Genomic DNA, 25,735 nt, shown 5'->3' with positions numbered 1-25,735 from the left:
CACCGTAACGATCGTAGCCAGCAGGCGGGCTGTGGGAAAGTTCAATCCTACATTTTTGTTATCCTCGGTGCTGATCACTCATAGTGACATATGATCCATGGACTGTTAACAGTGGCATCTGTAGTAGTGTAATGTACTGTGGATGTGCAAAAGAAATGGTTGATGGTGGTTCGTATAAGCTGTGAGCTTGCATAGTGGGTTCGAATCCCACTGTCAGCAGCCCAGAAGATGGTTTTCCATGGTTTCTCCATTTTCACTCCAGGCAAATGCTGGGATTGTACCTTAATTAAGGCTATGGCCGCTTCCTTCCAACTGCTAGGCCTTTCCTATCCCATCATCATCATAAGAATCTGTGTCAGTGTGACGTAAAGCCACGAGCAAAAAAAAAAAAAAAAGATTCATGTAAGTATCATACATACATACATACATACATACATACATACTGTACCAGGAAATTATGTGATAATAAGCCACGACTAGATATTTTGGACCTAGCTTGATAGCTGCAGTCGCTTAAGTGCGGCCAGTATCCAGTATTCGGGAGATAGTAGCTTCGAACCTCACTGTCGGCAGCCCTGAAGATGGTTTTCCATGGTTTCCCATTTTCACACAAGGCAAATGCTGGGGCTGTACCTTGTTAAGGCCACGGCAACTTCCTTCCCACTCCTAGCCCTTTCCTGTCCCATCATCGCCATAAGACCTGTCTGTGTCGGTGCGACATAAAGCAACTTACAAGTATACAAGTAACTAATCTCATTTTGTTCCGTATTGAACAGGTGGACACAGTAAATTTTATTCTCGAAAGAATTTTACGTAAAGCAACTTATAATACAAATATAATGGTCCGTTATTGGACATTATAAATTTTTCCAGCTAACTCATTCTTGGTTGCCTGCGTTTCGCCCTCGTGTGCTAAGTTGGGCTCGTCAGTTGGGACTTAGCACACCTCCCAAGACGCAAGGCTAGTGCATACCGTGAAGGCCACTGCATAGGCTACCTGAAGCCACCAGCAGTGCCAATGCACTATGAGAGCTATGTCTCATATCCAAAAATTGATGCCTGCCTAGCCATCAGATGATATAGATGTTGATTCCCAAAGGGAACTTAAAATATTTGTCCTGAATGAGTAAATTTATAATACCAATATAATGGTCCGTTATTGGACATTATAAATTTTTCCAGCTCACTCACTGCTGGTGGCTTCAGGTAGCCTATGCAGTGGCCTCCACAGTATGCACTAGCCTTGCGACTTGGGAGGTGTGCTAAGTTCCAACTGACGAGCCCAACTTAGCACACGAGGGCGAAATGCAGGCAACCAAGAATGAGTTAGCTGGAAAAATTTATAATGTCCAATAACGGACCATTATATTGGTATTGTAAATTTACTCATTCAGGACAAATATTTTAAGTTCCCTTTGGGAATCAACTTCTAAAGCAACTTATAAAAAAGTAAAGATATTTCAGAGAGTAATCTTAATCACAGGGCATACTGGGTGTAGACCTGGAGCTGGGTACAGAGAGAGGTCCTAACTACAATGAGTTCCAAATTCTTTAAACTGAAATTTTTCACGTAAGGCTCACCTTACAATTGTGCTGGTTACAGTGAGGTTGTTTCAATAGATCCTTCTTGATGGACAGTAACCCAACCATGGAAACATGATCCATCCTGTGCAGCAACCAAACTATGGAAACATGATTCCTTATAGGCAACATCCAAACCATGGAAGCACGATCCCTCGAATGCAGCAACCAAACCATAGAACCATGATCACTTGTACACAGCAATGGGTCATTATTGATTCTTGAAGGTCCCGGCGTGGGGTAACCACTCCCTGATTATGTTACGCGAGCATACACATTTAACTGTCCCCTAAGTATCGGAATGATTTACATAATCCACAGCACTTTGTGAATGGTAATTGTTGACTCGGTTCTAACTTAGAACCCAAAAGTAAAATTAGAAAAATAAGTTGCACTTGGGAAACTTGTGGTAGCTTTCCACAAGAAAGAAAGAAATGAAGTTTGACGTCCATCACTTGCATAGAATCTTTCTGCCAAATTAATATTTGCACTGTCTGTTGGAACTCATCACAACACAGTCTATTCCTATTCACGTCAAGAACTAGAATGTCTGTTGGAATAACTGTACTCTTAGAATTATAATTCTAAAGAAACTCAATGTTTGTAGCGACCTACTAGAAGCTCAGTTCACTTGGATATTTCACTTGCATTTCATGAATGTCTACGAGTGCACTTGTGTACATGTAGTGTAAATCACTAGCAGAAATCTCTACCATTCCTAACTACTGCATTCTATGCAAAGCATGCATTATTATTATTATTATTATTATTATTATTATTATTATTATTATTATTATTATTATTATTATTATTATTATTATTATTATTATTATTATTATTATTATTATTATTATTATTATTATTATTATTATTATTATTATTATTATTATTATTATTATTATTATTTATTTTGAAAAGTCTGTTCGAAGAAAAACAACATATCACTTCACAACCATGTTTGATATAATGTCTAAGTGAATGGTTAATTACTTGTACGAAAAGTAAAGTCTCTGAATATTCTGTTATTCACACCGTAATGTTAAAGTTTAAGTCAAGTTCACTTGGAGAAATCACTATCATGGTTTCTAACACACATGTAAATGTTAGTTATACAGGTATTAGAATCGCCTTCTTTTATTTATAAGTCCCTCAATGAGGTTCTACTTACTGAAAATTTATATGTACCGCAGTGCTGGAGTTATTCTATGTTCCACACTCGCATGTCACTCAGGCACAATCTCACCCTGCAGCCTGACTCCTTATCGTGCGGTGAACCAACATCGTCATGTTCCCATTGTGAACTGCTGTGTCAGTACCAGGAGTGATTACCTTTTATATAGATCTAGCTCTGACATTATGTTATATAAAATCTTGAATATCTCCGCAATCCCTTTATCGATTTTAAAGGAATTATCATGAGGAGACTTTTAAAATGTGCACTATAAGATGCCATTGATTCTGAATAGATACCTCAATTGGTTTAGGATATAGAAAATTTTCTTGGATGGATGTTTCCAGATCGTATGATGCAACCTGTCCTTGACACCGCGCTGGCTAGGTGATGACGCAAGTAGCATTGTGCCGGTTGACTACTTGCTCCTGCAAGACTGTGTTCATATGAGTACTGAAATACACTCGCTAATACTTTATAAATTCTTTATGGCGTATTTTATTTAAGAAATACTTGATGTACGGTCCATCCCGGTCCACGGTCCACCCCTCCGTCGGGAAGAAGAAAATATGTCAAGGCTTTTATTTTTAATTATCCACTCTATGAAAGTATTTCTTAAGATTAGTGGCATTGTAGACTCCTTCAGTTGAGTCCTCTGTTCTCTCAATCTGGTATGCATCTTTATCAAAGGTTTTTGCAACGCGCTAGGGTCCAATGAATAGTGGACTGAACTTGGCAGTAAAGAACCTTTTACCATGAAATCACTTGATAACATCTCATAGTGAAGGAGGGTGGTCATAATAATAATAATAATAATAATACTTTATTAATGGTAATACTATTTTACATAACAGTAGAGAAGAATAAACAAAACAAAACACACTAAAAAGAAAGTTCAATGGAGTATAAGAAGAAAAATATGTACAGATATATACACAGGTTATATTACAAGTACAGGAAATTAATAGTCAATTCTGGAGATTATGTAAGTGCTTTCTCAATTTTGACCATGAGCAGTTAAATACATCAATATCCACTTTGTTTAGAGATCTTGACATTTGTTCAACTGGCCCATTGAATGCGTAGTTAGTTCTATGCCAGTTTGTAGACAATGTATTCTTGAACCTTGTGCATCTGTCTGGTATATGTACATTAATTTTTGCAAGGAGTTGTGGACAATTCACCAAGGAATGAAGCAATTTAAAAGTGAAGAGTGTATCCAATAATTCACGGCGTTGTGACAGGCTATGCAGATTTAAGGACTGTTGTATGGATGTATAATCAAAATTATCATATGAGAATCCTGTTCTAAATGAATATAGACGAAGAAATTTATGTTGTACTGAATCTAATCTATGGATAGAGGTCTGATGGGAAGGGTTCCAAACAGGTGTACAGTATTCTAGTATAGGGCATCTGAAAATGGTTTTCCGTGGTTACCTATTTTCACACCAGGAAAATGCTGGGGCTGTACCTTAATTAAGGCCACGGCCGCTTCCTTCCCACTCCTAGCCCTTTCCTGTCCCATCGTTGCCATAAGGCGTATCTATGTTGGTGCGACGTAAAGCAAGTAGCAAAAAAAAAAAGTCATATAGGGCGTACCATAGATACATACAGCAATCGATAGGTAGCTAAGTTTGAAAATTCTCTAGAATATCTAGTAATGCAACCCAATCTTTGAAATGCTTTCTTACAAATAGTTTTGATATGTTTATTAAACAATAGGTTATAACTGAATAAAACACTGAGTTAGAATGTTATTACTAAATTTGTACTGAAATGATATTTTCTTCTTGTTTTTAAAAAAAAAATATTTTACATTTCTCATGATTAAGTTTCAACCCATTTTGAATACAGTACTTTTCTAGATGATGTAAATCTTCTTGAAGTTTTAAACGGGCCAATGACCTTCAATGTTAGGCCCCTTTAAACAACAAGCATCATCATCATCAAGCAGCAAAGTTTTAAACAATCAAGTGGACAATTAATTTACATAAATTTTTTTGCATCGTCAGCAAACAAAAACAATTCAGATTTCGTAAGTATATTTTTAATGTCATTTATGTAGAGAGCATAAAGTAAGGGCACAAGGTGAGACCCTTGAGGAACTCCACTGGTAACAATAATAGGCACAGAAAAATGATTTCTTTTAACAATCCACAGGCGATTTTTAAGATACGATTCAAACCATGAGAGGAGAGGCCCATTAATTCCGTAGCCTGTTAGTTTTTGCAGCAAGATATCATGGTCGACAGTGTCATAAGCTTTTGAGAAGTCTGTATAAATGAAGTCCACTTGGGAGTGGTTCTCTGTTGCATCCAAGAGGAACTGATAGAATGAAAGAAGATTGCTACAGGTTGACCGTCCTGAAAAGAGTCCATGTTGCTCATCAATGATGATTTTCTAAAGAGAGGTGTGATTTTGTCAAGAATTATTGAGTCAAAAATTTTGGATATATGAGAAGAAATGATAACTGGTCTATATTGTTTTATGTCAGTTTTATCACCATTTTTGAAAACTGGACTAACAAATCCTTTCTTCCATTCCACTGGGAAAACACCTTGGTTTAATGATAGGTTGAACAGATAAAAGAGTGCTTCACATAAAATAAATGAGCAGTACTTGAGCAGGTAAGTTGTAACACCATCAGGTCCTACAGTTTTCTTTAATTCCAGAGATATCAGTATTCGAGAACCAACTGTTCCTTTAGAGTGCGAGCATCCAAGCAAACTCACAAGCTATCGTCAGGTTTCTTCATTATAGCCAAAGGGTTGATGTAGGATGTAATAGCTGGGCTGAGTGGCTCAGACGGTTAAGGCGCTGGCCTTCTAACCCCAACTTGGCAGGTTCGATCCTGGCTCAGTCCGGTGATATTTCAAGGTGCTCAAATACGACAGCCTCGTGTCAGTAGATTTACTGGCATGTAAAAGAACTCCTGTGGGACTAAATTCCGGCACCTCGGCGTCTCCGAAGACGGTAAAAAAAGTTAGTGGGACATAAAGCAAATAATATTATTATTATTATTATTATTTCTTAGGATGTAATACATTTGGAAATGATTCCATCTGCTTCCATCTGTTTAATTAATCCACTTGAGTCATCACAGTATTTCTCAGGCACCGGGTATGACTTCTTTTTATAATGGGATGTACCTTTAAATTCATAGTGATGCTGGAAGTTTCTAAATTACTCCAGACTTCTTATCAAATAAAAATCAATCAATACTGATCTGCAATTAGGGCAGTGGCAGTGGCAGATTCCCTATCTGTTGTTTTCTGAGCCTTTTCTTAGATGATTTCAATGACATTGGAAATTTATTGAACATCTCCCTTGATAAGTTATTCCAATCACTAACTCCCCTTCCTATAAATTAATATTTGCCCCAATTTGTCCTCTTGTATTCCAACTTTATCTTCATGTTGTGATCTTACCTACTTCTAAAGACACCACTCAAACTTATTCGTCTACTAATGTCATTCCACCCCATTTCTCCGCTGACAGCTCGGAACCTACCACTCAGTCGAGCAGCTCATCTCTTTTCTTCCAGTTCTTCCCAGCCCAAACTTTGCAACATTTTTGTAACGCTACTCTTTTGTCGGAAACCACCCAGAACAAATTGAGCTGCTTTTCTTTGGATTTCTTCCAGTTCATGAATCAATTAATCCTGTTGAGGGTCCCATACACAGGAACCATACTCTAGCTGGGGTCTTACCAGAGACTTATAAGCCTTCTCCTTTACATCCTTACCACAACCCCTAAACACCTTCATAACCATGTACAGAGATCTGTATCCATTATTTACAATCCCATTTATGTGATTACCCCAATGAATATCTTTCCTAATATTAACACCCAGATACTTACAATGATCCCCAAAAGGAACATTCACCCCATCAACACAGTAATTAAAACTCAGAGGACTTTTCCTATTTGTGAAACTCATAATCTGACGTTTAACCCCGCTTATCATCATGTCATTGCCTACTGTCCATCTCAAAATATTATCGAGGTCATTTTGCAGTTGCTCACAATCTTGTAACTTATTTATTACTCTATAGAGAATAACATCATCTGCAAAAGGTCTTACCTCTGATTCTACTCCTTTACTCAAATCATTTATATATATAAGAAAACACCAAGGTCCAATAATACTGCCTTGCCCCACTTAATGCAGATCAGTAGTGATTGATTGATTGATTGATTGATTGATTGATTGATTGATTGATTGATTGATTGATTGATTGATGAGGGTCAGATAAAGCTTCACCTACTCTAATTCTCTGAGATCTATTTTCTAGAAATATAGCACCCATTCAGTCACTCTTTTGTCTAGTCCAATTGCACTCATTTTTGCCAGTAGTCTCCCATGATCCACCCTATCAAGTGCTTTAGACAGGTCAATCGCGATACAGTCCATTTGACCTCCAGAATCCAAAATATCTGCTATATCTTGCTGGAATCCTACAAGTTGAGGTTCAGTGGATTAACCTTTCCTAAAACCAAATTGCCTTCTATCGAACCAGTTATTAATATTTCAAACATGTCTAATGTAATCAGAAAGAATGCCTTCCCAAAGTTTACATGCAAAGCATGTCAAACTTACTGGCCTGTAATTTTCAGCTTTTTGTCTATCACCCTTTCTTTTATATACAGGGGCAACTATAGCAACTCTCCATTCCTTTGGTATAGCTCTTTCAACCAAACAATAATCAAATAAGTACTTCAGATATGATACTATATCCCAACAAATTGTATTTAATATATCCCCAGAAAACTTATCAATTCCAGCCGCTTTTCTAGGTTTCAACTTTTGTATCTTATTGTAAATATCATTTTTTTATCATATGTAAATTTTAACACATTGCGGACCGGGTGCACTTCACCCCATGCACAGCCCTGTTCCCGGCCACTTTCTAACTACCTCTAAGCTGGAGTGCGTGCATTCAAATAAACTGTCAGAACTTCACTATCTTTTGAAGGACTACTGTTTATTTTTCTAGTGGCCTTCCTGAATAGATTTTGAAATGCAGGGTATTTCTTGAAATCTATTTCGGCTCATAGTTTTTGGAAATATGGGTTTTTTATTAGGGGATCGGTTGGCCAGTAATCTTCCAGTCATGATTTCTTCACCTGCCCTAACAATATACACAGAGCAATATTTTTTTAATTTCCCTGATAGTGATATTAGTCCACTTAATGTTTTAGGGGATACGTTATGAGAATATGAATTCTGCTCATAGTATAAGTTTGTCTTTTCAGCTACATACTGAAAATATTCCTCACCAATCATAAGTCCTGCTACTTGTCCTATGTTTCCAGATTCATTAGACTATACCTTTATACCAGCAGCACCTTCGAAATCCTATAGCCTATGTTCACTGTTGCCCATAACCCAGTTGTCAGAAAACACTACATTCTTTACAATATTTAGAATGTTTACACCCGCAACACAATTATCAGACTCGTTCTGCGCTATGAGTGTTTCACACCTTGAAGATAAGACTATATTCTCGTCATCACTTGAAACATTTCCGTTAGAAGATATTTCATCATCGAACTCTAAATATTCAGCATCACTTAGATATTCGGAACCTGTATCAGCACATAATTCGCGAATAATTTCATCTTTGTCTAAACACGTGCGATCCCTGGGCGCTGCCATCTTGCATGGCTCATCGAACTTTGTAAACATGTTGTCAGGAAATGCAAAGAAAATCTATGATATGAAGAATACTCGAAAAGAAATGCGACTATCGATTGTGTAGAACCATACATAACAGAGTTCTACCACTCCGGACCTCCAAATAGTTCCCGTATATCTCAAAAGATAGCACTAACGTTCAGTCTGCTGGGTCTGCTGCTAACACGAGATAACTCGGGACCGGTCCGCAACGCTCGGCTAGGCAAACACGAGTTTTCTCGGGACCGGTCCGCAATGTGTTAATACTTCTTTAGCATTAGTCACCTACTCTATCTGGACATTTTCCTTGTAACAAACAATCTTTACATACTGCTGACTGAATACTTCTGCCTTTTGAAGATCCTCACATACACACTCTCCTTGTTCATTAATTATTCTTGGAATGTCCTTCTTGGAACCTGTTTCTGCCTTAAAATACCTATACATACCCTTCCATTTTTCACTAAAATTTGTATGACTGCCAATTATGCTTGCCATCATGTTATCCTTAGCTGTCTTCTTTGCTAGATTCAATTTCCTAGCAAGTTCCTTCAATTTATCCTTACTTCCACAGCTATTTCTAACTCAATTTCTTTCCAATCTGCACCTCCTTCTTAGTCTCTTTATTTCTCTATTATAATAAGGTGGGTCTTTACCATTCCTTACCATCTTTAAAGGTACAAACCTGTTTTCACATTCCTCAACAATTTGTTTAAACCCTTCCCAGGGTCTGTTTACATTCTTATTTACGATTTTCCACCGATCATAATTACTTTTTTTAAACTGCTTCATGCCTGCTTTATCAGCAATATGGTACTGCCTAATAGTCCTACTTTTAAAACCTTCCTTTCTATCACATTTATTTTTAACTATGACAAAAAAAAGCTTCGAGATTGCTAATACCATCTGTTACTTCGGTTTCTCTATAGAGCTCTTCTGGTTTTATCAGCACCACGTCCAGGATATTTTTCCCTCTAGAGTTGGTTCCATCACTTTCTGAATCAGCTGTCTTTCCCATATTAACTTACTTGCCATTTGTTGGCCATGCTTCCTGTCGTTCGCATTCCTTTCCCAATTGACATTTGGTAAATTAAGAACTCCTGCTACAATTACATTCCTTTCCATGTTGTTTCCCACATAGCTGATTATCTTATCAAATAATTCTGAATCCCTGTCAGCACTATCCTTTCCCGGTCTGTACACTCCAAAGACATCAAGCTGCCTATTATCTTTAGAAATGAGCCTTACACCTAGATTATCATGTTGCTTATCTTTAACTTTTTTGTAGCTTACAAATTCTTCTTTCACCAGAATGAATACACCCCCTCCCACCATTCCTATCCTATCTCCACAATACACACTCCAGTTCTGTGAGAAAATTTCTGCATCCATTATATCATTTCTCAGCCATGATTCAACTCCTATTACAATATCTGGTAAATATATATCTATTAAGTTACTTAATTCTTTTCATGTCAGCGCTTTCCGGGCTTGTAGGCCGTGGTCCAGGAGCGAGTGAATGTCCCGACGTTTCACCGAAGACTGCGTTCGGCATTGTCAAGGGTTCCGACTGACTTCGATAGCAGCGAAGCTCTCAGTGGAATGAAGTGCTGTTGTAATTCCACCTACTTATATAGTGCAGGATACGGTACGCTGCTCGCCTATTGGCCGCTATGGTGAGGGGCGGTCGCTGATTGGCTGTTCTTCGGCCAATGGTTGAAGCGGTAGGGAGCCCGATGTACACTGACCTGCCTTGGCGGAGACAGGCAGGCGATCACCCGTTGCTTTCTTCCGGTCTGCCGCGGCTATCGTGTCCTTCAGGGTTGGAGCTTTCAAGACTGGAAACCAGGCTTTGTTTACCCGTTCAGATTCCTCCTTACGGTTGAAGCTGTTGGTATGCTTTAGGATTTCAATGGCTTCCCTCTGTAGCCGGGCGTGATAAGACACAGTAGTTGACAGTACTTCGGTGTTGTTGTACTGTATGTCATGGCCTGCTAGCAGCGAGTGTTCAGCGACTGATGATCTATCTGTCTGTCCCAGCCGGCTATGTCTGTTGTGCTCCTTCAGTCGTGTGGCGATGCTGCGTTTGGTAGTCCCTATGTATACTTGGCCGCAGCTGCACGGGATCTTGTAGACACCTGGTGTGGAGAGAGGATGGCGCTTGTCTTTGGCAGACCTAAGCAGTTCCTGGATTTTCTTCGTCGGCCTGTATATGGTTTTAACCCCATGGGACTCCAGTAGCCTCCCTATTCTGTCAGTTACTTTCTCGATATACGGCAGAAAGGCTCTAGCTGCCGTCCGCTCCTCTTCTTTTTTCTTGGTTGTTGGACGTCTGGGATGGAGTGCTCGCTGAATATCTTTAGGGCTGTACCCGTTAGTGAGGAGGGCCCTGTTGAGGTGGCTGACTTCTTCGTTTAAGTGCTGAGGTTGACAAATTCTCTCACACACCAACTCCAAACTCATTTTCAATCCACACACTATCAACAATAACAATAACAACATTAATAACAAATATTTGAACTCCAGAGTTTACAAATTAGAATGCCAATCCTGTAATTCCAGCTATATTGGTCAAACAGCCCGCAATTTTGTCATAAGATACGCCGAACATCGCAACGTTCTCAAATATAATATTTTTCAGCTATGAGTGAACATCATAAAGCATCCAGCCACGAATACACTTCAATAGATAAAGATCTTAAGATCTTGTATTATGAGCAAAAAGGCACCTTGCTCAACATTCTCGAGAGCATCCACATTGATTTAGATCAGTTTATGAACCCCTCTCACAATTTAAATGAAATCAGTGAGAAAAAGAACATTTTGCTGGAAACATTCATTCCATATATTTGTCAGAACTTCCATATTACAAACAAACCACACCTCCATCTCTCTAACTCATCATCACTCCCCGTCCCCACACCAGCCCTGCACCACCCCTTTCCCCCCCGCTCCTTCCATCCTCGCAAACACAGCTGAACCAACAATAGACTCGATCGAGCAAAAGTGACCATTACTTTGAGAAGGCCTTGCCATTCGAGAGGACAACCACCTACTAAACACCGTAAGTTTAAGCTTTCTACACACCCATTACACACTTTTTACTTATCAGCGCACATTTCTCACACAACCTCATTTTTTTCCACTACAGATTGGAACTTCATTGACGGTTTCCACTAGGTCACTCACGGTTTACCATACATCTGTCATCTCCCTAACACAGCTTCTCAATTTTATGTCGCGGCCCTTCCGACCCTTTATAATAAGGCAAACCAACCAGCCAACATTATGAAACAATAATTCAAGAAAGGGACCGCTAGATTGAGAAAATATTGAGAATGCTGCTGTTTCTAAAGCTTTAAATTTCATCGGTGTTTTTTCCTTGTCAGAGGCTTTTCACCTGCACGTAATATCAGGCTTGGTTTCTCAAATTTTTTTTGCTCCCACTCCCCTCCTAGCCTATTTGATGTGATGGGTTTCTACAAAGATAGATTTTCTGCCTGAATTTTTGACAGTGATTTCAACCTGATTTTTGTTATTGTTACAAAACCAATATTTTGTAAACTATGAGGTCCGCAACCTCACCATGTGCAACTATTGTTCGTTTCCATGTATCATTTGTTTTCATTTTCTTTTCTTCTTAGGTTAACACAGTTTTTACTTTCAATTATTTTTATTTTAACACCTATTTCACTGAATTTTTGTCACAGTGAGTTGTTTTTTGCTCCACATAATAACATAAATATTGTATATTTGTGCTAATGTTGTTTCCGTCTAGGCTCTCTTTTGTTTTTTCATTTGTTACTTCATTATGTTTTTTGGCATTTTTTAACTTGTATTATGTAAATTATTTCAACCCCTCTTATTTTTCACTGAAGATGGCTCAAACAAGCCGAAACATGTTTGAATTTGTTTACTCCATTTAATGATGGAATATATGATATATTGAATTAGGAGGATACACTCACTTTTTCACCTTTGTAAAGTGATTATCGTGTGGTAAACAGGCAAGGAAGGTGAGCTAGTAAATGAAGTTAGTGTGGTAAATATTTCTCAGTATACCAAGCCCTCAAAAGTTGTGTTTGCTCTAGCCAAACCTTTGAAATAAGGGATTCCTCATAGCTCTAGATAATTATTACAGTAGCCTGGAACTCTTCTGTCAGCTCAATGAGTTTCAGACAAATGCTGTCGGTACTGTAAAATCCACAAGAAAAATCTTCTGAAGGATGTCAATGGGGAAAAACAAGCTCTTGGCCTTGAAGTGGAAAGACAAGAAGGATGTCTGCATAATGATTAACATTCATGATGCGAAAATGCGCACTGCACTAAACAAGAAAGGAGAAACCAAAGAGAAGCCAGTCGTATGTATCGAGTACAATGACTCAATGGGAGGGATGGACTTATCGGACCAATGTATCATGTCATACAGTACGGCAAGGAAAAGAATGAAGAAGTATTACCACAAGATTTTTAGACACCTACTGGACATAACGATGTTCACTGCTTATGTGATATACAAGAAACACAGTGGTAAATTCACTCAGCTGGAGTTTCATATTCAAATTGTGCAGAAACTATTTCAGAGGTATGAGAACACTACACCTAATGCAGCCTTGCCAATTCGATCAGTGAGACCTGCTACCGTTGACTTGTCAACTTGATTCTTGGGAAGGCATTTTCCAGATTTCAATCCACTCTCAAAATCAAGACTGCATGAGAATAAGAGATGCGTTGCTTTTGTGGCAAAAGACCAGTGGTGGGACATTCAGTATTGTTGTGTAATATGCAATGTCGCTTTGTGCCCATCTCCTTGCTTCAGTCTTTACCATACAGCTGAAGTATAAGCATTGCAAATATGCCAGTGTGTCTCAGGTTCTTTGCTTCGGGAATTTGAGAAGTCCATAGTGTACACTCGGTGACCACTGTTCAATCTGGGTGCCAGCAACTATCAGTGACCATTCTGAAATAATTTTTTCAATTTTTTATCCAGTCATTTGTGATAGCTCTTGAATGTAAATAGTGTTAAAACAGTGTAGTGTAATTTTGCATAATGTGGTGACAAAATTGTGATAAATGAATTCATGGATTACTTGCTGCCCTCTGCGATGGCAAGTTATAGGCCCACGAGTTGAGTACATTTTTCCTATTTTATTTCAGGAAAATGTGATATTTGAAAGAATGTGTGTCTATTATTTGGAGAATTCTATAATTTTTCATTAATGTGTTATGCATTACAATGAAATGAAATGTTGTATGGCTTTTAGTGCTGGGATATCCCAGGACGGGTTCGGCTCGCCAGGTGCAGGTCTTTCTATTTGACGCCTGTAGGCGACCTGCGCGTCGTGATGAGGCTCTTCATGCATTACAATGATTAATTAATATAAGCTACATAAATAATGCTCTGAATCAGAGTAAATATGAAATGGAGCATATGCAACTTCTGCACTGACACTGGATGAACTAAAAAATTATTTTGTTTGTAAATAATAACACAGAACAGAGTGCCTTTATGGAGCAGAAACCTTGACGAGGATGGCTGACCCAGTCCTTGAAAAAAGAGAAAGAAGATTCTTGCGAAAAATCTTAGGCCCTAGAAAGTCGACGAGTGACCCAAACACATTCCGGTTAAGATCGAATTTGGAGCTCTACAAGACAGTAGAAAGAATCACGACTGTGATGAGAAAAAGGAGACTGACGTTTTATGGACATATCAAAAGAATGAACCCTGAGAGATTGACCAACAGGATACTTCTTCTGCAGGAAAGGTGGAAAAAACAACCAGGATGGCTTACACACGTGCACAATGACTTGGCAGAAATAGGTATCAAGGAGGAGGATATAAAAGAAAGGACATCATTTAGGAAGAAGGTTGCGGGATTGAGGGATGCGTCTGAAGAGCAACATGCGAAGCCACGGAACATCTCGGTGGAAGAACGAGCAAGAAGAAGTCAAAGACTCAAGAATCTTTGGCGAGAGTGTAAAGAGAAGGGTATCAGTCTGCGTGACAGAAGGAAGATTGTGTAAACGTGGCCCACAGGTGGCCGTATCGATTAATAATAATAATAATAATAATAATAATAATAATAATAATAACACAGTTTACATTGCAACAAATAATTTTATGAAAAATTTAACATAACATAATATTCAAGCAGCTGTAGGTTGGCAAAAACTATTTCTTTATTAAATAAAAATTTTACTGAATATGTTTTCCCCCACTGTGCAGGAATTTCTCATTTATCACCTCCCCACTTAACAGGTTAAATTTCATTCCTCTTCCTGTCTAGCCAACATCTCTGCTTTGGGTAGAATAGATTAGTATGGATGTTATGCCATCCGCCTATCACAAGTTTTGGGTCATGGCAAGATAGTGCATGGCTACTGGGAGAGATGTTCTAAGCAATCCCTTCCAGATACTGGGCAAAATCTGGCCTTGTCTTTGATACGTCGGGGCTCTGCCAAAGGTCAACATTTTATATCATGGGTACTCTTGGGACTGCATGATTTCTGATTTTGGTTTTAATTCATTGAAGGCTGCAGGTCTTAAAACCGTGTCTTTAAATTGTACCGTTATGAAACACAAACGTTTCAACCGAGCCGATGATTCCTAGTTGCCTCCAGGGTCAATGGACAGAGCTTCCTTCCAGAAAATCCGTTCCTAATCAGTAATGCTGTTGAGGATATTGTTGGTGGAGAGGTTGATGAGATGCAGAAGCTGGGAGACAGCTCCGTACTTATCAAGACCACCATAGTTGTACAGAGCAAGAGGTTACTGGAAGCTACAATGTTCAGACCAGTGCCTGTTAAGGTGGTAAAGCACACATCCTTGAACTCCTATAAAGGAGTCATTTATCACAGAGACTTAGTCAAAGCCTCTGATGATGATCTCATTCGAAGCCTTGCACATTGGGGAATTTCCGATGTCAAGAGGCTTAAGAGGCGTGTCTAAGCCAATCTTCATGACACAGGTGCTTTTATACTCACCTTTGACAAGCAGACACTGCCTGAACGAATTAAAGTTTCAATGTATACACTGATGGTTCGACCTTATATTCCTCCAACTATACATTGTTACAACTGCCAACGGTTTGGTCACACATCACTGCACTGCCAAGGCTCAGCAACTTGTGGGGAATGTGGAAAAAGGTTGCATACCAATGTAGAACGCATACCACCACCCATGTGTGTTAACTGCACAGGTGAGCATGCCCCTCAAAGGATTGTCCCACATTTAAGGAAGGAAAGAATATCAAGGAGATTAAGACACTGGATAAACTATATTATCCAGATGCCCAGCAGATATTTAAATTAGTGGTCCCTCTGCAATTCTCTGTCTCCTTTGCTGAGAAGGCAGCGAAAGTACGGATAACACCAACAAGTTTTGTATCAACCGCTCCCAAGAAACCAACTAGAAATCACAACTAAAGCATCAGCAAGCAAAATATTGCCTAAAATGTCTGTAAAGTGTATTTCTCAGGCACATTTGGCTGGGAAGTCCTCCCTTACAAGTGTGGGGGGGGGGGGGGAATGACTTCCCCAAATGCGGTCGAAAAATCGTCTTCCAGGCTTTGTACCAAAGCCCAGGTCAAGAAGGAGAGGAAAGGGTAGTTCCAGCGCTCCCTTAAAAGCTGGAGGAAAAGTCTCCTCCATCCCCATTGGGGATCACAGGATCCCCAGAGAAGACTGGAAAACCATCTGCTGGATCTGCTTCAAAGAATAAGAAAATGGTGGGAAAGAACAAGAGGCCCCGATGACTTTATGTTCGATCCCGATCTGGGGAACCCATTTCTTCGAGTAGAAGGCTCACCATTCAAATTCAGAGACCTCACCATCTATGGAGTGCCTAGTCTCCAAGTCACCCCCTGCTGAGGACACAATGGAGATTGAAGCCATCATTATTGCCGATGGTGATGATGACAAAACAGACACTGATAAAGACGTCAGAAATTGGCGGGTAGTGAACCGTATGAAGGGCAAGCAATTGTCCTAATTTTGTAGTACTAACTATCCACACAATGGCACTATTGCAGTGGCTGATGATATGCTGGAATATTCTTCCATTACTACTGGAGTGCTGGCTGCTGCAGAGGAAACAATTCCTTCCTCTTCCAGTATCCCTTGCCGGAAACACGTCCCATGGTGGACTGACGAAATTGCAGCAGCCATACATGGTCACCGACAGAGTTTTAAGCATTATTGTCAGAATCCTATGATGGTCAATCATATAACATTTAAGCGTCTTGATGCGAAGGCCCATTTTTTAATTTGAGAAATTAAGAAACCTACGTGGGAAAAGTATGAGTCTTCCATGATGGCATATACTCCGTCATCACAAGTGTGGCAAAACTCCACTGTATTGTTGGAGTACAAAACTTGCTCTCAGTCCCTGGAATCTCCATTAATGGAGATATAGTTACAATTCCTTCAGTCATTGCAGACCATATCGCATCACATTTCGCAGATATGTCCAGCTCTGGGAGATATGACTCTGCATTTCTACCAATCAAACATGGGGCAGAGGCACATCATCTCTCTTTTGCCTCTCGTTCTTCACATTCCTATAATGTGCCTTTCACGGAGTGGGAATTGTGGAGTGCACTCACGCTGTGCAGATATACGGCTACTGGACCGGACAAAATCCACAATCAAATGATTCAATATTTGAGTGACCAATGCCTCTAGGATATTCTCAACTTATTCAACAGAATATATCCAGCTCTGGGAGATATGACTCTGCATTTCTACCAATCAAACATGGGGCAGAGGCACATCATCTCTCTTTTGCCTCTCGTTCTTCACATTCCTATAATGTGCCTTTCACGGAGTGGGAATTTCCATTTCCATTTCAATACCAATTCCCAAGCCAGGTAAAGGTCCAAAACTTCTGGATCTTTATAGGCTAATATGCCTTCTAAATGGCCTTTTTAAACTTATTTGAAAGGATGGTCAACCGGCCTCTTGTGTGGGCCATGGAAAAGGAAGGTCTCGTGACTAACTACCAGTGTGGTTTTTTTCTCTCATTGGTCTGCCACCGATCATTTGGTCAGAGTGGAGAGTGCCATTCAGGATGCCTTTGTCTGGAAGGAATACCTAGTTGCTGTGTTTTGTGACCTGGAGACAGCTTACGATACTCCCTGGCTATGTGGAATTCTTTCCATACTACACCAGTGGGGGTTCTGGGGAAATTTGAGAATGTTTATTGAGGATTTCACGTCCTTCCGGCTCTTTCGAGTCCAAGTAGGGAATACATTTTCTCAATATTACGTTCCAGAAAATTGAGTACCACAGAGATCTGTGCTGAGTGTCACGCTGTTCGCAATTGCCATCAATGGCATAGTTGCTGGTGCTGGGCCCGCAGTCATTCCATCGCTGTATGTAGACGATTTAGCTCTACATTACAGTTCCAGGAGGGTGGCGTTTGCTGAGAGACAGCTACAACAAGCTATTAACCGAGTCGACGGATGGGCCCTGCAAAATGGTTTTTGATTTTCAGCGGTGAAAACCTCAGCTGTACACTTCTGTCAACGTCGACTTATGCATCCCGAGCCAGAGCTCCGCTTGCAAAACAGTGTCTTACCAGTGGTAGACACCAGCAGATTCCTAGGTCTCCATTTTGACGAGAGACTTAACATGCTTTTCTCAGCGGCAGTTCATGGGGGGCTAACCGTGTGGTGCTGCTATGTTTCTACATGGCAAAGGTCCTCTCCTGAATGGCCTATGGTAGTGTGGCATATGGCTCAGTATCAAGATCCACGCTGAGCCTTTTAGACAATGTTCACTGTAGTGGAGTTAGGCTGGCAACGGGAGATTTCCGTACTAGCCCCATTCCCACCCTACTCGCTGAAGTGGGAGGTCCATTTTTATGGATGAGGAGGCAGCAGTTACTCCTCACGTACGTTTACATTAAGGAGTTAGGGTAATTGTTTCCACCTATTCAATACTACATCAGTGTGACGTCATTAATACATCACATATTTATTAGATTTCAACATAGGGACCGGTTTTGGCATTTGTATTTGCCATCATCAGCCAAAGCAAAATTGTTACAAGGCTTTATACAAATCTGTATTATCATCATTTTAAAATATATGTATATACAAATTGAACCATACTCTTAAACTATTTTGTATATTATGTGTACACCATAAAACTTTTTATTGAAATTACTAGCATATTTCTTATGCAATATATTATAATTTGTTAACTCTATACAATCTTTTGGATATAAATAGTTAAAACATTGTCAAGTCCTTGTACTTGTTGCAAAATGCTGATTAAGCATTTAGTTAAGTTAAAATCAATCTCTTAAAAAGTTTTTTACAGCTGCTTAGACCTTAAGGGCATACATTTTTTCTTGGCCAATTATACATTCTAGTTACTAACATACATTAAAATAAATTCGCCTAATGTCATATTTGGAACACGTACATTGCCAAAATTCATGAAATGCTGCTACATCTAAGCTATCAATGTATGTTTAGTACCCAATACCACCAGAGGTATTAAGACCGGCCGAATGCCACACGGCTGATCAGGTTTCAAATTGATAGTTTGTGTCATGAGTTAAATATAGATATCAGTGGTTGTCTTGAGCGGAGTTTTATCGAGGTACCTCTGTGATTAATTCCGCAATGGGAAATATGGCTAGATCTACTCTGTGACCCAAGGTGAACATGGATTCCTTTGTTTATCGGAGGTATTTTCAGGACTTCGTTCACTAGTATCCGGCCGTGAGACACATTTTCACAGATGGTTCTAAGATCGGAGAATATGGTTGCTCTTTTGTCATTGATGATATAAGCATGAAGATCTTGCTTCCTAGTTTGTGTAGCATGTATACTGTGGAGCTTTATGCTATCATAGAAGCTCTGCAGTTTTGCACTGGGTGATTGGAAAAAACCATTTGTTCATGTGTACTGACTCGTTAAATTCTCTGCGGTCTGTTGAAACCTGTTTCTCACAACACCCACTGGTGCAGCAGATTCATGACCTTCTAGCCTGGTTAAGTAATGTTGGCACCAGAATCACTTTTGCATGGCTTCCAAGCCACGTTGGGATTGCAGGAAACGAGCTTGTGAATGAAGCTGCAAAGGAAGCGGAACTTTTGTCTCCAAGACCTATGAATGTACCTGCTAAACATATTTGTTCTCAGCTACTTCAACCATCTTAGCATCCTAGGAATCGGAGTGGCTAGCTATTCGATCAACCAACAAGCTGAGAGCAATTAAGAAGACAACTACTGTGTGTCGGTCTTCTTTCCGGCCTTCACAGAGAGAGGCCATAGTATTATGTAGGCTGAGGATAGGTCATGGACGAACTATGCACTTTTATCTCCTAAAGAGGAAATACCCCTAGTGTGTTCTTTTGGTTTCGACTTCACCGTGGCCCACATCCTCACAGTGTGTGTCGATCTCTTTGGTTTAAGACGGAGCCTTGGTCTGCAGGAAACACTCGAATGCATATTACCTGATGACGCGACTACTGCTGATCTTGTCATCCGCTTTATGTGCGATAGTGGATTAGTCGAGGGTATGTAAATTGCAAGTGCTCTGTTACTCAAGGAATGCACATTCCCTTTGGATTCTTTAGAAATTTTGCATCTTAATTCAATACTTTTTTGTTTTATTGTTTTATAGTGTACTTTGTTTTGAAATTCCTTTGTTGTTAAGTAATTGTGTATTTTTTTAAAATTTCTCTCCCACTTAATTTGTTCAGAGAGGATGATTACCTAGTCGTACTTCCTCTTAAAACAAACACCACCACCACCACCACCACCACCACCACCACCACCACCACCACCACCACCACCACCACCACCACCACATGACACTCGTGGAACATAACTGGTGCTGTGAGGTGTGGGGGACCGTACATGTTTAAGGCTGAATAAGGTTTCTAATTTCTGAAACATGTCATTAGATCAACAATGTTGTGTTTAGTTATTATTAATTCTAATCATTTACCCTAATTTCACTAAGGAATTACTCCAAAAGCCAGTTATTAACAGGTTTTTGAGATATTCATGTCTACTTCAATCAAGTATGCCAAAAATATTCAAATGAAGTGTGTAAAGATATACAAAACATTTCTAGTTGTTTAATCACAATATGAATAAAGGTCCCAACAATCAAATTATGAAATGATTTATTCAGAAAACAAAATTATGTGGAAACCAGCACAGCTTATAATTTAGGTACTTTTGAAACATATTTCACATAGTCATTCATTCAAACACCTGGAAAATTAAAATATATCCTGCTCGTAACACTGAAATGAAATATGTAAGTTTGTTCTTTGCCAATCACCTCAATCAAAAGCTAAAATATCTTTTAATTTGAAGATCACCTACAAAAATACACTACCATATGATTATGAGTATCATTATTGTCAGAATCCTCTACACCACTGATGCATTCATCTAATATTGCTAACACATCATCTTCAAAAGAAGCACTGCCAATACATAGTTTTGATGGTCCAGCTTTAGCCATAGTTATAACTATAAAACAACTTTTGCACAGCAATGAAGAGAGTCATACCAGAAAAGAAATTTTACATAACGGACGTTGTGAGGTCCAGTGAACTGCCCAAATTATGTAGTTAGTACAACAGAGCATATTCCAATGTTATCACAACAGATGCTGGAAGCTAAATGATTAGCTTGAATGTACGGGGACTGCCAAGGTCATTGCTCAAAAGGAATGGCTTAGAGCAAACAAACACAACTGTGGGAGGTCCCAGGGACCCCACAATGCTTGCTGAGGGTTAGTCATGGCACTGTGGTATATCTTCCAATAAAGCAGTAGCAATGTTAGTCCACATTATATGCATTTGAAGGCCACTGGAATGTGGTTCTCAATGCTAGCACGAAATTGGTTCAGGGCACGTGAACTGATGGCAAAATGCAATTGAAAGATAAGTAACAAGAAATCATTGTTTTATTATGGACAGAATGAACACACATCTTGCACATCTGCAAGATTTGTTATGAAATTCATAACACTGTCAACACAGAAATGCACATACTGTATGGATAATTCCTGCACAGTCAAACACCTGTCTTCTGTTAACACTCAAAGGTCACTGACACCTCTGTGTGAATGGACACGGTACATTTAACTGCGACAATTCTAGTTGCTATATTTCTTATGTTTGAAGGCCTCAACAATTTGATATGGAAAAGCGCTAATGCTTCCCATAGCTTTGCATGACACTGATATAAATTTTTGCCTTTGAGAACTGCAGATTTTATGTATAACTGCTGTTCAATTTTACTTGGAGCAGGGCCAGTAGCGCACTAACTTTTCCATGTGCTGTTAACTAGCTACCAGTGCACAGAAATTTCATCTGTCAGTGGCATTCAGTAAAGAAGGACATAGGTTTTCAAACTTATATTCTAGGTTGTCTGTACTCCCACATGTTTAGATGATACAGGGTCATAATTTTATTTTGGCCTGCTTGCAGCTGTACCATGGTCTTGGACATGCACCACTCACTGCTGACACTTCAGTCTCGTTGGTAGACTGCTTCTCCATTTCCTTGTACTCGGCTGGCCTTCCATTCCAAGTTGATTACTTATCACTATTTGTTAATGGGTGAGTAAGCTGGCTGTGCCTGTTGGGACTGTGTTGCTGAAGAGCTACAACTAGTTAAAGAAAATTGATTAGGATGATAAATTGCTAAATAATATTACTTAAGTAGCCATGAGTATTCATCTACGTTTTGCTGATGCATGTGAACGTTTGTCTGTCAGCCTGCTGAAGGGACTGGAGTGTATGCTTGAGGCCATGGTGCAGCTACAAGTGGGCCTGAATAAAATTATGACCCTATATAATACAGTTTCTGTGAATTATGAAACAACCTCTGTTATAGCACCAGACATGGTTTTTTGTTGTTCTTAGCAGTCTTTCAGTCCAGTTTGTTCCACTTCACAGGGTATATTCTGCAAACGTTTTAAAATATGCATTGTTTTACCATCAATTTATTGTCTTATTGTTTAGATTGAAATCAGCCTATGCCCTTGTACAAGAAATGGAGACAAAGAAGTCATTCTCGCTTGAAACTTTTGGTATCATTGACCATGAATCTCATGAAAATGTGTACAGCAGAATATATGATGATGAAATAAAGGCTTTAAAAAATGAAGAGTTCCTCTTTAGCCATCATAGTTTCTCCATTTTTCCTTTGGTAAGTGATGAGACAGTTATTTAATTTTCAGAAATACTGCAACTGCTAGTAATTGTAGAATTGTTCTAAACAGGTGCTACCTGGTTATGTACCAAAGCATTTCTCTGTTCTCAGTAAGTTCTCACTGTCAATGATGATTATACCTACTAACAGGAGATTTTATTATTTTTAAAGTTTGCATTACCATTATTAATGGTTCATGTTTGTGGGTTACTGTAGTCACGTCCTAGTTCGTGAACGATGGGCAACGGCTGAGTGGCCTAGTAAGTGGTCCTGAGAGTCGGGATACCAGTTGCTATGGAATGGGAGTGGGCATCTCGGACATATTCTGAGTCGTGGCCCTCCTTGTGCTCAGGCGGCTAGGACTATACAATTCACCAATGGTCCATAACCCGTTAGAGAAGAGATCCTCACTTGGACTATGTGCAAGTAGGGCAGCATCCTGCTTCATGAATTTACCGAGCTCAGAACACTTTAAGCAAGCCTCGGACCTATGGGAGTAATGGAGTCCCACTCCCATTTGTCAGGCGAGGGACTCCTTGGAAACAACTTGGCGAACGAAATGGAATTCGATGGGGAGCTATCAATATTAATGGGGCTTATGGAAGAAAGAAGGTAGAACTGGCTGAGTCAGCAAAGAGGATGCCTCTGGATTGTGCTAGGAGTAAGTGATATTCGGGTAAGGGGAGATAAGGAGGAAGAGATAGGAGATTATAAAGTGTACTTGACGGGTGTTAGAAAGGGAAGGGCAGAGTCTGGGGTAGGGCTCTTTATCAGGAATACCATTGCACGCAACATAGTTTCTGTCAGGCACATAAATGAGCAAATGATGTGGGTTGATTTGTCAGTTGGAGGAATTAGGACAAGAATTGTATCCGTGTATTCACCATGTGAGGGTGCAGATGAGGATGAAGTTGACAAGTTTTATGAAGCATTGAGTGACATCGTGGTCAGGGTCAACAGCAAGGATAGCATAGTGCTAATGAGCGATTTCAATGCGAGAGTTGGGAATAGAACTGAAGGATACGAAAGGGTGATTGGTAAATGTGGGGAAGATATGGAAGCTAATGGGAATGGGAAGTGTTTGCTGGACTTCTGTGCTAGTATGGGTTTAGCTGTTACGAATACATTCTTCAAGCATAAGGCTATTCACCGCTACACATGGGAGGCTAGGGGTACCAGATCCATAATAGACTATATCTTAACAGACTTTGAATTCAGGAAATCTGTTAGGAATGTACGAGTTTTTCGCGGATTTTTCGATGATACAGACCACTATCTGATCTGTAGTGAACTAAGTATCTCTAGGCCTAAGGTAGAGAAAGTGAAATCTGTCTGCAAACGAATAAGGGTAGAAAGTCTCCAGGATGAGGAAATTAGACAGAAGTACATGGATATGATTAGTGAGAAGTTCCGAACAGTAGACAGTAAGCAGGTTCAGGATATAGAAAGTGAATGGGTGGCATACAGGGATGCTGTAATGGAAACAGCAAGGGAATGCCTAGGAACAACTGTGTGTAAAGATGGTAAAAGGCGAACATCTTGGTGGAATGATGAAGTGAGAGCAGCCTGTAAACGTAAAAAGAAGGCTTATCAGAAATGGCTCCAAACAAGGGCCAAGGCAGACAGGGATTGGTACGTAGATGAAAGAAACAGAGCGAAACAAATAGTTGTTGAATCCAAAAAGAAGTCATGGGAATATTTTGGTAATAACCTGGAAAGGCTAGGTCAAGCAGCAGGGAAACCTTTCTGGACAGTAATAAAGAATCTTAGGAAGGGAGGGAAAAAGGAAATGAACAGTGTTTTGAGTAATTCAGGTGAACTCATAATAGATCCCAGGGAATCACTGGAGAGGTGGAGGGAATATTTTGAACATCTTCTCAATGTAAAAGGAAATCATCATGGTGGTGTTGCAAACAGCCAAGCTCATGGGGAGGAGGAAAAGGATGTTGGTGAAATTATGCTTGAGGAAGTGGAAAGGATAGTAAATAAACTCCATTGTCATAAGGCAGCAGGAATAGATAAAATTAGACCTGAAATGGTGAAGTACAGTGGGAAGGCAGGGATGAAATGGCTTCATAGAGTAGTAAAATTAGCGTGGAGTGTTGGTAAGGTACCTTCAGATTGGACAAAAGCGGTAATTGCACCGATCTATAAGCAAGGGAACAGGAAGGATTGCAACAACTATCGAGGTATCTCATTGATTAGTATACCAGGCAAAGTATTCACTGGCATCCTGGAAGGGAGGATGCGATCAGTCGTTGAGAGGAAGTTGGATGAAAAGCAGTGTGGTTTCAGACCACAGAGAGGCTGTCAGGATCAGATTTTCAGTATGCGCCAGGTAATTGAAAAATGCTACGAGAGGAATAGACAGTTGTGTTCATGTTTCGTAGATCTAGAGAAAGCATATGACAGTTTACCGAGGGAAAAGATGTTCGCCATACTGGGGGACTATGGAATTAAAGGTAGATTATTAAAATCAATCAAAGGCATTTATGTTGACAATTGGGCTTCAGTGAGAATTGATGGTAGAATGAGTTCTTGGTTCAGGGTACTTACAGGAGTTAGACAAGGCTGTAATCTTTCACCTTTGCTGTTTGTAGTTTACATGGATCATCTGCTGAAACGTATAAAATGGCAGGGAGGGATTCAGTTAGGTGGAAATGTAGTAAGCAGTTTGGCCTATGCTGACGACTTGGTCTTAACCCTTTACTGCATACTGTTGCCCTCAGGCAACATACAACTTTTCACCTATATAAATGGATACAACCAAAGGTACTCCTTCCACCCTGTCAGCATCCACGCGTACCAACCACCATTTATTTTACGTGGGCCCTCCCCATCACATTACCACAGGCTTCAGTAGTACCTTTGGCTCAACCTCAAAGACATTACCGACCTACGGTCGTGCAAGTATACTTGCGCCCTGCAATATGTACCCATGGCCAGTAGGCAGTTATGTTCGGTCTTTGAATGTTAAAAGCTTAGCGTGAAATCTTGAAAAATCGTATATATACCCCGTTATGGCAATCCACATCACATACGAGTGTTAAGCTATTAGCCCTAGTTAATAATTGTTGGTAAATCTAAAACACTGGACGTAAGTTGAACATTGA

General features: G+C 39.7%; 1 protein-coding gene across 1 annotated transcript in view; it reads left to right on the top strand.

Annotated features, from left to right (window-relative positions):
• LOC136877681 (hydrocephalus-inducing protein homolog) overlaps positions 1-25,735 on the top strand; it is a 161,145-nt gene that overhangs the window by 11,122 nt on the left and 124,288 nt on the right. The window contains exon 3 of the mRNA XM_067151893.2: positions 22,433-22,619. Within this exon, the coding sequence (XP_067007994.2) occupies positions 22,433-22,619 (187 nt within the window). The remainder of the gene's footprint in view (positions 1-22,432; positions 22,620-25,735) is intronic.

Source organism: Anabrus simplex, chromosome 7, assembly GCF_040414725.1.
Source record: "Anabrus simplex isolate iqAnaSimp1 chromosome 7, ASM4041472v1, whole genome shotgun sequence".
Taxonomy (NCBI): domain Eukaryota; kingdom Metazoa; phylum Arthropoda; class Insecta; order Orthoptera; family Tettigoniidae; genus Anabrus; species Anabrus simplex.
Note: the sequence above shows the minus strand (reverse complement) of the source record. Positions and strands in the feature narration are given on the sequence as shown.